The 15,401-nt window shown below is 39.1% G+C and overlaps 1 protein-coding gene across 6 annotated transcripts in view; it reads right to left on the bottom strand.

Annotated features, from left to right (window-relative positions):
* The window catches only part of igf2bp2a (insulin-like growth factor 2 mRNA binding protein 2a), a 62,363-nt gene that overhangs the window by 12,505 nt on the left and 34,457 nt on the right, over window positions 1-15,401 (bottom strand). For 5 of the 6 annotated variants that reach the window (XM_058081740.1, XM_058081741.1, XM_058081743.1 and 2 more), the window contains 7 exons: window positions 9,296-9,344; window positions 7,619-7,670; window positions 7,385-7,448; window positions 6,945-7,247; window positions 6,066-6,200; window positions 3,415-3,537; window positions 1,654-1,789 (listed from right to left, as the gene is read on the bottom strand). In XM_058081740.1, coding sequence (XP_057937723.1) covers window positions 1,654-1,789; window positions 3,415-3,537; window positions 6,066-6,200; window positions 6,945-7,247; window positions 7,385-7,448; window positions 7,619-7,670; window positions 9,296-9,344 — 862 coding nt within the window. The remainder of the gene's footprint in view (window positions 1-1,653; window positions 1,790-3,414; window positions 3,538-6,065; window positions 6,201-6,944; window positions 7,248-7,384; window positions 7,449-7,618; window positions 7,671-9,295; window positions 9,345-15,401) is intronic. The other variant, XM_058081742.1, reaches the window with a different exon arrangement.

Here is a 15,401-nt window from a genome sequence, read left to right as displayed (position 1 = left end):
ATGACTGCTCCTCCGCCTCCACACACACAAACACATCACACTGACATAATTTAGTACGAGATATAAAACATTTCTCTCATCATTAAAGTTCGTGTTGTGCACGCTAAAGCTCAAAGTGTGTGAGAGTCTCGCGATAACACGACACGCATTTAACCTCGCTGAATGAAACTCCTACAAACACAATGGGACTGAATTGCCAACGTTGACATTAAAGCGGTGTTGGTAACAGCTGTACATATTAGCTTCCAACTACATCAACAGGGCCCTAATTACAACGGTAAATGTTTCCTATTTCAAAACAAGTGACAATATTTCAACTAAGTTTAAAAGTTAGAAGCTAATTATAAGTTGAAAAAGTACTCTTGTGATTCACCACTCTTGCATTGGGGGAGGGGTACCGCGAACTGCGCGTGTTGCAGGGTCTTCCGGCAACAAAAAGCTGCCCGGCGGATGCCTGTCTGTAAATCATGCGGCGGAAAAATACATCCGAGAACCCACGCGCGTATCAGCCGATACCGATTCAAGTAAAGAACGCAAATATCAGCCCGATATATCGTCCGGCCGATGTATCCGTCGATCCTTAATAGTGTTGTGTTTATTACAAGCAGGCGTTACATCAACATCAACGCGATTTTGCAGCAATTATTACTTATGTTCTGTTTTGGAATAATTTTCCCACTCCTGAGACTTCTCAATCAGGTTCTGTAATGGTGGCGGTCATGACACTTGAGCTTGTATTCACCTTTTCCTTAAGTTAATGATGAATATCCATAGCGAATGTGTAATATCACCACAATCACACTAGATGGGGCTCACACCTTATCATACACAATCCCTCTCTGCAGGAGGGCTCAGACACACCATGTCTCCATCAGTGTTCTGTTCTTTCATCAACAACTTTAGGAATATTGAATTATCCAGACATCCTTTTTTTTTTTTACACAGCGTGTCCTCACTAGGGTTGCGGGTATGCCGGAGCCTATCCCAGCTGTCTTCGGGGTAGAGGCGGGGTACATCCTGGACCCGTTGCTATACCATACACATCACATTTATCCCAAATGTGTCTAATGTGACATTCAGCATTATGTAAACATTACTGACTTTTTGTAATAAAGTCATTTATTGTTTAGGCATTTACTGTTATGACAACCTGGGGATATGCTGCAATTTTCTGATTTTTTCCCCCCTATTTTTCACCGTTTTGGTTCGGCTCAATTAATGGAAAATGCATTTATTTAAGATATTCATTTTTAAAAGCTGGCTCATTGCTATTCTGTTATTAACCTCACATGGCAAAGCTACTCACAACGTTTATGCAGTCACTTTTGTCCTTAAAGGGGAACTGCACGGTAAAAAAAAAAAAAAAAAAATGATGATGGATGCTGGGAACCGCAGTTGTATTATTACAGCGAGGATTCAGACGTCGTGCACAGCGGGGAAGGCGGGTGTGACTCAGAGGCTCCGTGAAAGAGGCAGACAAGCGGCGCTTGGCACGCTCCAGTTCCAGCCATTAAGTGATTGCTCTCTGTTTACCAACAGCTGCTACTAATTACTATGTTTACACTTATGTATGGCGCAACCTTGTTGTCATATAAGATACAGTGATGCCCACTTGTTGGTCTCACACACACACATACACACACATACACTCACATTTATAGCAGCAATGTCGTTCTCGTAGGCCTCCCTCAGTTTCTTCATGATCTCCGCCTCCGCTTTACAACACGTCTCCAAGCTCCCCTTCACCGTGATGGTCCTTTCTGGGTTGTAAATGGTTAAGTCTTGTAACCTAGACGGTTGCATACAAATGTGTAAAATTAATATGCAATATAGAAGAGGAAGAGGGGGGAAAAAAAAGTCATATTTTGTTTATATTTTATCAGAAGACATTTTAATTGGATTCCACACACAAGTTAATGACGAACGGAGCACTTTGCAAGAGCGATGTTGAATTCATTGAATTTGTGTCTTATAGTTGGAAATTGAGGCAAGCAAGTAGCGCCAAAGACGTTGCGTTATCATATCCATCGACAGTTACCCAATGCCACTTCACACTTTGAATTCCACAGCTTTACTTCATTATATCAAAAATATATTATAGATGTATATAACAGGGTCAGGCAAAATGATCTGTAGGTTAAATAAAAGGCAAATAAAGTAAAGACACAAAAAAGTGGTTTTATTTTCGAAAATAAAAATTTCGAAAATTTACTCAAAACCCAAAATGGAGCCAAAGAAAGATAGATAGATAAATAATGGCAAGCTAAAAGGCTGCTTGTGATGAAAATACATGGACAGGCAAAATGATCTGACACATTTGTAGGTTAAATAAAACGCAAATAAAGTAAAGACACAAAAAAGTGTTTTCATTTTCGAAAATAAAAATTTCAAAAATGTACTCAAAAACCCAAAATGGAGCCAAAGAAAGAAAGATAGATAGATAGATAGATAGATAGATAGATAGATAGATAGATAGATAGATAGATAGATAGATAGATAGATAGATAGATAGATAGATAGATAGATAGATAGATAGATAGATAGATAGATAGATAGATAGATAGATAGATAGATAGATAGATAGATAGATAGATAGATAGATAGATAGATAGATAGATAGATAGATAGATAGATAGATAGATAGATAGATAGATAGATAGATAGATAGATAGATAGATAGATAGATAGATAGATAGTGGCAAGCTAAAAGGCTGCTTGTTATGAAAATACATAGACAGGCAAAATGATCTGACACATTTGTAGGTTAAATAAAACGCAAATAAAGTAAAGTACATAAAATGCTATTTTGCTTAGTTTCTTTATAATGCCATTTTTTTTGTTTCTTTTTCAGTTGCTGCCATGAATTAGACTTGTAAGCATGGCGCTTTCATTGTAGAAACGTTTATCAAAACAAACTGCAACACAACAAGCGTTCCGTTTGCACTTCCATCTAGGTAGACATGATCCCGTACCAGCTCCAAACCATCTTGTTATGGATTACCAACTTCAGAGCTACTGGATCTGCATTGACACCAAAATCAACCGGCCGACCTGACAACGCCGGAACTGATTTAATTTTTAAAACATAATAAAAACAAAATTTAATTATATGTACTTTACTTTATTTGCGTTTTATTTAACCTACAAATATATCATATCATTTTGCCTGATCCTTTATAATAAAAATAACATTCTTTCCAGATTATACAGCCTACATTTCCCATAACACACTTTTTTGCACTATATATACATTTTTGTAGTTTGTTAAGAAATGAAATACTTCCACAGAAGGCATAAAGCGGAGGGACGAAGTCTTTATTTTCAATTCCAGTGTGAAAATGTTTAGCCGATATTGCCTATGTTGTCTCCAAGGTGCCATGATGGCCGCGTTTATGTGGTGTGTGTGTGACTTACGAGGAGATGGTTATCTTGGTCCCTGTCTCCTCTTCGATCTTCTTCAGGTTACGGCCCTCTTTCCCAATGAGGCGGCCCACCAGGCTGTTGTGGGCCAGGATTTTCAGAGGGATGTCCTCCGTCCTGTAGATTAGATTAAATTAGATATAACTTTATTCGTCGCTCAGTGGGGAAATTGACATTGACAGGACCAGTTCAACAGTAAAAAATAAACAATCTAAAAATAAACAACATAAACAACCAAGTAATAACAGTTTAACAATTTAACCCAGGATTATATACAATACAGTTTACAAGATAATATCAAATATGAAATTAGATATATGACCAGGGCTGCACGGCGCTCAAGTGGTTAACGCGCGGACCTCACAGCTAGGAGACCAGGGTTCAATTCCACCCTCTGTGGAGTTTGCATGTTCTCCCCGTGCATGCGTGGGTTTTCTCCGGGTACTCCGGTTTCCTCCCACATTCCAAAAACATGCTAGGTTAATTAGCGACTCCAAATTGTCCATAGGTATGAATGTGAGTGTGAATGGTTGTTTGTCTATATGTGCCCTGTGATTGGCTGGTGATCAGTCTCGCCCGAAGACAGCTGGGATAGGCTCCAGCACCCGGTAGAAAATGAAAGAATGAATGAATATATGACCAGTATATACACTATGGGATCTTGCTAGTGAATTAAATATGAAATATGAAGCATATATACATATAACAGGTACAACGACACAGCCGTAGAAGTTGTGAACACAACCAAGTACTTGGGGGTGCATATCACAGACAACCTCGGCTGGTCACTCCACACCTCCGCTCTGGCGAGGAAGGCACAGCAGCGACTGCACTTCCTGCGGCGGATGAAAAGAGCCTCCCTCTCCCCTCCTATCCTTACCACCTTCTACAGAGGGACCATCGAGAGCCTGCTGACCAACTGCATCTCCGTCTGGTCTGGGAGCTGCAAGGCCTCGGACTGGACGTTACTGCAGAGAGTGGTGAGGACAGCGGAGAAGATCATCGGGACCCAACTCCCCCCCATTAAGGACATAGCAAACAGCCGGTGTGTATCTAGAGCCCATCGGATCTGCTCTGACCCCACACACCCCCAGCATGGACTGTTCTCTCGCCTGGCATCGGGGAGAAGGTTCTGCAGCATCCGCTGTAGGACGACCAGGTTCAGAGACAGCTACTTCCCCCTGGCCATCAGACTGCTGAATGCCAAATAAGCCCCTCTACCTTACTTACATTATTATTATTTATTTAATTATTTAAATTATTTGGGCAATTTACTGTTCACGCTGCACTTTACATTATGTTGTTCATATTTGGTGTCTATTATATCTATTTATTCTCCACATTATTATTATTATTATTATTATTTATTATTACTTATCTTCTTTTGTGTCTGTTATTATATGGGAGCCAGGCAACGACATTTCGTTGGCAATTTCACTACTGTGTTTTTGTGCAATGACAATAAAGGGAGTCTATCTATCTATCTATCTATCTACACACACGTACACACACTCGTTACGCAAAACAACTGGCTGTAACTGTGGTGTGTCTTGGAACGTTAACGCGAGGATGGACATGAACTTTGTTTTTTTTTTTACAGTCATCATAATATCATCCCATCATAATAATAATGATGATGATGTCATACATACATTTTCTAGTTAACAATTATGATGTAACTCCATCCATTTATTATATCCTCACAAGGGTCACAGGTCAACAACTATCCTAATGAGGGTCACGGGGGTAGCTGGAGTCTATCCCAGCTGTCTTCGGGCGAGAGGCGGGGTACACATCTGGACTGGTGGCCAGCCAATCACAGGGCACATATAGACAAACAACCATTCACACTCACATTCATACCTATGGACAATTTGGAGTCGCCAATTAACCTAACATACGTGTTTTGGGAATGTGGGACAACATGGAAACTCCACACCAAGCGGAGAATCGAACCAAGGTCTTCCCGATCACTTGACTGTGTGGGCCACCATGTGGACACATTAATAACTTAATAATAATAATAAATAATAATGCACCATATATGTATACTGTATCTGCCCTGGACTACTTACTATGGGGTTATGTTAAAAATGATCATGTATTGTATGTAAATTTAAAAAAAGGGTAAAAAATAAAAAATTTAAAAAAGGGGTAATCAACATCCATTGCATCATCGGTGAGGGAATGCTAAAACAAATAAGGTAAAAAAAAATAAATAAATAAAATTAATCCAATATATGTTTCATTCAACTAATAGTGCCCATACAGACATTTATGAAAGCTTCAATTTCTACTATTTATTGTGTAATAATGTCACTATTATAAGCTTTTGAAATACATTTATTCCATCAAAAAGTATGCATACTGTTAAAAGTGCCGTTCAAAAGTGTCAAACCCAATTAGATATATCGGCCATCTTTCTTTACCACTAAGCCGTGGTCACGTGTTGGCCTGTGTGAGTGTCTTTAGTGTGTTTACTGTGTTAGTGGTCCAAGCTGGGGGGGGTGGGGGGAGAATGCACGCTGAGATTAAAAGGTGTGCAGGCAGGTTAAAGGATAAGATTATAGCCTGCAGACGTTATAGCTAATCTCCTCCAGGAAGCTCGCCACGCTGGAGTGAACGGGAATTGAATTACGACTCACGTCTTGGTCTCGTTGGCTTCCTTCTGCATGATGTCCAGGATCATGCGACAGGCCGACGAGCAGCCTTCGGGAGAGGAGTGGATGGTGATTGGCTTCTCTGCCGCCCCTGCGTTTTCCTTTCGGTGGATGTCAACTCTGTCAGGAAGATGACATAAATAAAGCATGTGCTGCAATGTACTGCAAAAAAGGCCAGTAAGGATAATTCATAATGCCGCCTACAGAGAACATACTAACTCCTTATTTCTAAAATCACAAATAATTCAACTTGCTGATATAGTTCATCTATATCAAACAGCTAAAATAATGCATAAGACTAAAAATAACCAATTAGCTAAAAATGTCATAAAATAAAAATAAAAATAAAAATAAAAATAAAAATAAAAATAAAAATAAAAATAAAAATAAAAATAAAAATAAAAATAAAAATAAAAATTAAAATTAAAATTAAAATTAAAAATAAAAATAAAAATAAAAATAAAAATAAAAATAAAAATAAAAATAAAAATTAAAATTAAAATTAAAATTAAAATTAAAATTAAAATTAAAATTAAAATTAAAATTAAAATTAAAATTAAAATTAAAATTAAAAAATATATATTATGAAAGCAGGAAGTGAACAAATGTAACAGTTACTGATTGTAAAATTACCAGATGGAGGGGTAGGATTTATTAAGCTTTGCTTCTTCCTACTCCTTTTGGACATGTGGAACTGTGAAAACCATTACCATTTACCATGATGCAAGGACTTTTGTGACCTTGCAACTTCCTGTATGCAGTTTCTAATAACGTATCTAAAATTAGCAACATGGCAAACGCAGATCTAACTTAGTCCAAACATAAAAAGAAGCAGAAAGCACGATGGTCATCATTTATCCTTACTTTGACTGCGTCTGCTTGGTGACGTTCTTAATGGTGAGTCCTTCCTTGCCGATGATGGCGCCCACGAACTGCGTGGGCACGAGCATGCGCAGGGGGAAGTCGTGTTGCTGGCGAGGCCGCGGGACGCTGAAGCCTCCAGAAGGCCCGGGCTGAGACGGTTCTTGGTCCCGTGACAATCTACCACCACCACCACCGCGTCGACCTCGAGGAGCCTGAACGGGCGGAGCGGCGTCTGAGTCCATGATGTAGGACACCTTGAAAGAGTAGTCGTCACACTGCTGGCCTGTCAGCTTCTCAATAGCTCTGCAGGATGGAGGAACAAAGAGGAAGTATTTGGACTGGTGAGAAAGGTAAAAAAATATCATAATTAAATTCAGCACACAACAACCTGACTTTGCAATTGAACTGCTGCTCCGTATAAATAAAGCACCAACACTTACTCTTTAGCTTCCTCCTTGGTTGCGTACGTAACATTCACCACTGCCGTTTCTGTGTCAGTGTTGACTATGAAAGAAGAGGAAGACAAGAAATGCATGATGCATTTGAGGTTACGTAAACAAGGATTTCCCTGCATAAGGAAAAACTGTATAACAATGACATAATTTACATAATCACAGGCAGTGATGTACGTATGTATTCAAGTCAATAAAGGAAAACATGGAAGAGTTGTGTACCTTGTTCCACGTTTTCTACAGTACCATATTGAGCAAGCAGGCCATCAAAGTCCTAACGGAGACAAGAAAGTGTCAGTAATTTAGTACAAAAAAAGTACACAAAAATGACCCATTAACCAGTGACATCATTAGGCATATTTTAGGGGGGCTTCATTTTTTTTTTTATTAATTTTGTTTTTTTTACAAAAAAATCTGACAAATTTCATGTAATAGGGCAAAAGCAGGCTAATACTAGCCTACTACTACTTCTAGTAGTAGTAGTAGTAGGGCTAATACTAGCCTACTACTACTTCTAGTAGTAGTAGTAGTAGGGCTAATACTAGCCTACTACTACTTCTAGTAGTAGTAGTAGTAGGGCTAATACTAGCCTACTACTACTTCTAGTAGTAGTAGTAGTAGGGCTAATACTAGCCTACTACTACTTCTAGTAGTAGTAGTAGTAGGGCTAATACTAGCCTACTACTACTTCTAGTAGTAGTAGTAGGCTAGTATTACTACTACTACTAGTATTACTACTTGTAGTAGTAGTAGTAGGCTAGTATTAGCCTGCTTTTGCCCTATTACATGAAATTTGTCAGATTTTTTTTGTAAAAAAACAAAACAAAATTAATAATAAAAAAAAATGAAGCCCCCCTAAAATATTAATTTTGTTATTTTTTTTACCAAAAAAATCTGACAAATTTCATGTAATAGGGCAAAAGCAGGCTAATACTAGCCTACTACTACTTCTAGTACTAGTAGTAGGGCTAATACTAGCCTACTACTACTTCTAGTAGTAGTAGTAGTAGTAGGGCTAATACTAGCCTACTACTACTTCTAGTAGTAGTAGTAGTAGGGCTAATACTAGCCTACTACTACTTCTAGTAGTAGTAGTAGGCTAGTATTACTACTACTACTAGTATTACTACTTGTAGTAGTAGGCTAGTATTAGCCTGCTTTTGCCCTATTACATGAAATTTGTCAGATTTTTTTGTAAAAAAAAAAAAACAAAATTAATAAAAAAAAAAAAATGAAGCCCCCCTAAAATATGCCTAATGACGTCACTGGTTAATGGGTCATTTTTGTGTACTTTTTACTACTTTTACTACTTTTTAGTAGTAATAATCAGAAGGAGAAGTATTCATTCATTCATTCATTTTCTACCGCTTTTTCCTCACAAGGGTCGCGGGGGGTTGCTGGAGCCTATCCCAGCCGTCTTCAGGCGAGAGGCGGGGTACACCCTGGACAGGTGGCCAGCCACTTCATACATCCTGGGCTGCACGGTGGTTGAGTGGTTAGCACGCAGGCCTCACAGCTAGAAGACCCGAGTTCAATTCCACTTTTGGCCATCTAAAATCATGCTAGGTTAATTAGCGACTCCAAACTGTCCATAGGTATGAATGTGAGTGCGAATGGTTGTTTGTCTATATGTGCCCTGTGATTGGCTGGCCACCAGTCCAGGGTGTACCCCGCCTCTCGCTCGAAGAGAACTGGGATAGGCTCCAGCACCACCCCGTGAGGATAAGCGGTAGAAAATGACTGAATGAATGAATAACTCCACCATCCCAGGCCGAATTAAGGTGACATTTGTTTGTTTGTTTTTTTTAGTCTGCCATTGTTCCCAAGGACCTCCTCATGGACATCCTGTCAATGCTTTACTTCATATTGTTTGAACACACACACACACACACACCTCACCTCCCACTGTAGATGAGGGGGAATGTTCCGGATCTGAATCTTCCGACTCCTGCGGAGATGAGAGACACAGATGCAATGAATTTAACAGACCTGAAGCACGCAAACTTGCACACTTGACAATCATCAACCATCTACCAATCCATCTAGAAATCTCAAAATAAAATAAAATAAAATAAAATAAAATAAAATAAAATAAAATAAAATAAAATAAAATAAAATAAAATAAAATAAAATAAAATAAAATAAAATAAAATAAAATAAAATAAAATAAAATAAAATAAAATAAAATCTCACTTGTGTCCATCATGAGTGAACTACAAGTTTCTCAAGCGTCACACACAACTTTATCTCTTGGCCAAAAAAAAAAAAAAAAAATCTCACGGGCTAGCACGCAGACCTCACAGCAAGGAGACCACGGTTCAATTCCACCCTCGGCCATCTAAAAACATGCTAGGTTAATTAGCGACTCCAAATTGTCCATAGGTATGAATGTGAGTGTGAATGGTTGTTTGTCTATATGTGCCCTGTGATTGGCTGGCCACCAGTCCAGGGTGTACCCCACCTCTCTCCTGAAGACAGCTGGGATAGGCTCCAGCACCTTATTTCCTTCAACCAAGTTAGAGTAAGAGGTGCTTTTTTTTTGTTATTTTGCAAGAGAGATTATGTCTTCCACGGATTGTTACTCCTGTCTCCATAAAACTTCAGTTACCATGGTTACACTTCCCCCACATCATCACATCATTGAGTTCCTCTATCATTGTCAGGCTTAGTTATCATCTCCAAAACACATTTTTGATATTGATTGAAATGACAGAGGCTGCACGGAGGACGAGTGGTTTGCACGCATGCCTCACAGCTAGGAGACCAGGGTTCAATTCCACCCTCTGCCATCTCTGTGTGGAGTTTGCATGTTCTCCCCGTGCATGCGTGGGTTTCCTCCCACATTCCAAAAACATGCTAGGTTAATTAGCGACTCCAAATTGTCCATAGGTATGAATGTGAGTGTGAATGGTTGTTTGTCTGTATGTGCCCTGTGATTGGCTGGGATAAGCGGTAGAAAATGAATGAATTGATAGAAAAAATTATGACAAAAAATAGAAAGCGCATTAATAGAAGGCTAGAGGAGTACTTTAGTCCGGAATGACCTTGCCGATGACATGGCATTATGTTGTCTTTAGCATTAGCTTTTTGGTTGTTGTTGTTTTTTTTAACTGCATTATTTTTCTGAAGACAGTTTTTTTTTAATACAGCTCTTTACTGTGCGATGAGTGTAAGGAACACCCAAAATAAGATGAGGCCGGCGATTTTATACAACAAATTAAGGCATTAAACATCAACATTTGCATTTATTACCAGTCATAACTCCTGTTTTATTCATTCATTCATTCATTTTCTACCGCTTTTCCTCACGAGGGTTGCGGGGGGTGCTGGAGCCTATCCCAGCTGTCTTCGGGCGTAAGGCGGGGTACACCCTAGACTGGTGGCCAGCCAATCACAGGGCACATATAGACAAACAACCATTCACACTCACATTCATACCTATGGACAATTTGGAGTCGCTAATTAACCTAGCATGTTTTTGGAATGTGGGAGGAAACCGGAGTACCCGGAGAAAACCCACGCATGCACGGGGAGAACATGCAAACTCCACACAGAGATGGCCGAGGGTGGAATTGAACCCTGGTCTCCTAGCTGTGAGGTCTGCGCGCTAACCCCTAGACCACCGTGCCGCCCACTCCTGTTTTATATTTCTATGAAATCCAACGCCTTGCCGGAATACACTGCATTGATCAGTTATCAATATTTTTTTTTCCATCATTGTGTTTTATGAGTTCAAGCAACAACATAAAAACACACACAAAGTGTGAGAAACAACATCGATCAATATGTGAGAGCAGTTGACGAGAGAAGCAGAGATAATAAATAATAATAACAGAGATAATAAAAAAAAAAACACCATCATCACGCAGCAACTTGACACCCAAAACTCCTTAAGAGAACACAATCAGTCGACATTCCAGGAACTGAAGTGATGGATGGATCGAAAGTGGGAGAAATTAGTGCCGTCTGCGGTCGGCTCGTAACACATTCCTCCATCAAGGTTTTTTTTTTTTTTTCTGCATCATTCCTTGCGGGAATGTGCGCATGGAAACGAGCTCAGGTTGGCAGCGGGACACGAACGAATGACTCTTTCTGATTGTGCTTTCCCAAGATTTTTAGGACATTCCACTCCACACCTCATTCATCCAAAAAACGCCACAAACAAATTGAAGTTTGATGTGTTTGACATCAAACTTTCGTGCTACTGTTGTACCGTTCTAGGATTGAAATTGGGATTTTGCAACGCATGGCACTCAGTACTATTCAACGGAAGCAAAATTGTTTTTTTGAACATGTTCTATTCATGCAAAAGTACGGCATTTGTGCGGGAATGTCTGCTTGGATCTTGCATTGATTTTGCTAATTGACATCATTGATCCGTGCTGATGTGCTGCAATGCAGACCACTTGAACTCCAGAAAGCAATTCCCTTACAAATAGCGTGGGAATTCTACCAGATGAGGACTTTATTGCAGATATAAGACATCATATTGTCACTACTGTCATTACAGTCTCCATATGTGCAGTATAAGGAAATTTAATTCCTATTAATTCATATTTTTTATAGGAATAAATTATAAGTATTTTAAAATACTGAATTACTTGGTGTTTTGTCTTTTTTTAAAATAATTTTTGGTGGGGATTTTTTTCTGAAATATTTCAACTTTCTTCCATAACTTTTCTTTTTGTAATATTTTGACTTTATTCCCGCATTATAACTTTTTCCTCAACCTAATTTCCCCCCAAAATCCTTTATTTTTTATGTTTTTTTTCTTTCAACTATCAATATTTTATGCTCCTAAAATGACCCCCCCCCTCCCCATTTTACAGCTTTTTTCTGGTAAAAATTTGACTTTTTTTCCTGTTGGAATACAAGTTTTTTTCTCATTATTTTTATTATATTCTTTTAAAAACAGCTGTTTTTCTCCCATTTTTGCTGTTTTGTTTAATTTTCCAACTTGTAAATTTTCTTCTAATGATGAATTCATTCACATATTTTGACTTCTTTCTCATATCATCATAACTTTTTCATTGTTTTTCTGCTTGTTTCTCATAATATTCTAAATATTACGACTTCAAATGTCTTTTTCTCTTTGATATTTCAACTTTATATATACAAAAAAAAGGCTTCGCTACACATCTTATCAATAAAACCTAGCCCACTATCTTTGAAAATTCCAAAGGTTCCCGATTTTTTTCATATTCTGCATCATAGTATCCGGAATTATTAAAATATCTGGATCATTAATTCATTATTTTCTACAGCTTATCCTCACGGGGGTGCTGGAGCCTATCCCAGCTGTCTTCGAGCGAGAGGCGGGGTACACCCTGGACTGGTGGCCAGCCAATCACAGGGCACATATAGACAAACAACCATTCACACTCACATTCATACCTATGGACAATTTGGAGTCGCTAATTAACCTAGCATGTTTTTGGAATGTGGGAGGAAACCGGAGTACCCGGAGAAAACCCACGCATGCACGGGGAGAACATGCAAACTCCATACAGAGATGGCCGAGGGTGGAATTGAACTCAGGTCTCCTAGCTGTGAGGCCTGCACGCTAACCACTTGACTGCCGTGCAACAGAGGCAACATTCATTCATTTTCGACAGCTTATCGTCACAAGGGTCGCGGGGGTGCTGGAGCCTATCCCAGCTGTCTTCGAGCGAGAGGCGGGGTACACCCTGGACTGGTCGCCAACCAATCACAGGGCACATATAGACAAACAACCATTCACACTCACATACATACCTATGGATAATTTGGAGTCGCTAATTAACCTAGCATGTTTTTGGAATGTGGGAGGAAACCGGAGTTTTGTAGCGCCTGTTGGGAACAGGCGTGTTAGCAAGGAAGCTAGTGGGAAAACAGGTGATCCATGATCACCACGGCAACAGAAGAAAATGCTCTGAAACGATTGGTTTTAAGATTTAAGTCCATATTGTCTTCGTAAAACCAACACGCTATTCCTAACATGTATTTTGTTCACAAATATGCAGCTTCCTGGATTGACATCTTTTTGGAAAAAGTGACACCCCTTCTTATTTTAAGCATTCCTGTGGCTGCAGGCTTAGCAGAACATCCCCGCCTGTCTGTCTGTCTGTCTGTGGATGTGCAGCGAGACCCACAACACTGTGGGCTGTTTACACACAAGGTGAACCCAGAGCCCTTCCTCTGCTCCTCCCAATCCCACCAGACGAGACCAGGATCCAAACTGAATGGTCACTTAATGTTTGGGATATGTGACCAAGTCTGCCTGCTGCTGCTGCTGGTGAGCAGCCAACATCAGAAAGGAGCTAGAAATCCTCTCAATTTGGCCTTCAAGTATAATCCCAGGGTGGCCACCCTCATTTGAAAAGCTAATATTTACTGCTCGCACCTGCACCGCCTCAAACGCATGAACCAGCACGCAAAGCCAACCCAGGAAAGAAAGCATTCGTCCATCAACAAGATGATGAACATGACTGACAGACAACTCTGTGGAGGAGTGATACTTAAAAAAAATGTCACTTGTCTGTGCCAAGGAGTCTTATTTGTCTACTCGCTGAGCTAGGACTGTAAATCACATGATTGGTGTCGTTATAGGACTCATACTGACTTGTTTGTACTATTTAAATTAACCTCAACCGCAACAGAAATGAATTATCATCAAAGTTATTTATTTATAACTGCATAATTACAAGTAGAGTGTCTCAGACAGGGATGTTTATTAATAAAAAAAAATGATAATAGTCTGCTAAAGGATGATTCATTCATTCATTTTCTACCGCTTATCTTCACAAGGGGGTGCTGGAGTCTATCCCAGCTGTCTTCACACCCTGGACTGGTCGCCAGCCAATCACAGGGCACATATGTGTCTTTGGAAACAGTCGTGGCAAGAATCGCATAAAAGTATTTTACAAAGAGTCTTTAGTGTTGAATTGAAGATATAACTCATGGCAAAACCAGAAGGTGGTGTTGGAGAGGAAGATATTGATGTCACTGCCCACATTGTGTCTTTGGAAACAGTTGTGGCAAGAATCACATACAAGTATTTTACAAGGAGTCTTTAGTGTTGAATTGAAGATATAACTCATGGCAAAACCAGAAGGTGGTGTTGGAGAGGAAGATATTGATGTCACTGCCCACATTGTGTCTGTGGAAACAGTCGTGGCAAGAATCACATAAAAGTATTTTACAAAGAGTCTTTAGTGTTGAATTGAAGATATAACTCATGGCAAAACCAGAAGGTGGTGTTGGAGAGGAAGATATTGATGTCACTGCCCACATTGTGTCTTTGACAACAGTTGTGGCAAGAATCACGTCATTAATTAAGGTAAAAGGTACCGTTTCTCTGGAAGGAATTGATTTGATGTACATTATTTCTGAAGAGAAACATTTATTTGTTTTTTTTTCCCAGATTTTTTGGAACAAATTAATGACGTGAACTAAAGTTCCACTCATAAATGACATGCCAGGTGGGAGTAATAATTAATAATTCATCTTTTTTAATATGATACTATTTTACAAAGAGTCTTTAGTGTTGAACTGAAGATAAAACTCATGGCAAAACCAGAAGGTGGTGTTGGAGAGGAAGATATTGATCTCAGTCGCAAGAATCACGTAAAAGTAACCGTTTTTCTGGAATAAATTAATTTGATTTCCATTATTTCTGAAAAGACAAACACTAAAAACAAAGAGTCTTTGGTGTTGAACTGAAGATAAAACTCATGGCAAAACCATAAGGTGGTCTTGGAAAGGAAGATATTGATGTCACTGCCCACATTGTGTCTTTGGAAACAGTCGTGGCAAGAATCACATGAAAGTATTTTACAAAGAGTCTTTAGTGTTGAATTGAAAATATAACTCATGGCAAAACCAGAAGGTGGTGTTGCAGAGGAAAATATTGGAAATACTGCCCACATTGTGTCTTTGGAAACAGTCATGGCAAGAATCACGTAAAAGTAACCGTTTTTCTGGAAGAAATTAATTTGATTTCCATTATTTCTGAAGAGAAACATTT

Source organism: Doryrhamphus excisus, chromosome 9, assembly GCF_030265055.1.
Source record: "Doryrhamphus excisus isolate RoL2022-K1 chromosome 9, RoL_Dexc_1.0, whole genome shotgun sequence".
In the NCBI taxonomy this organism is placed as follows: Eukaryota; Metazoa; Chordata; class Actinopteri; order Syngnathiformes; family Syngnathidae; genus Doryrhamphus; species Doryrhamphus excisus.
Note: the sequence above shows the minus strand (reverse complement) of the source record. Positions and strands in the feature narration are given on the sequence as shown.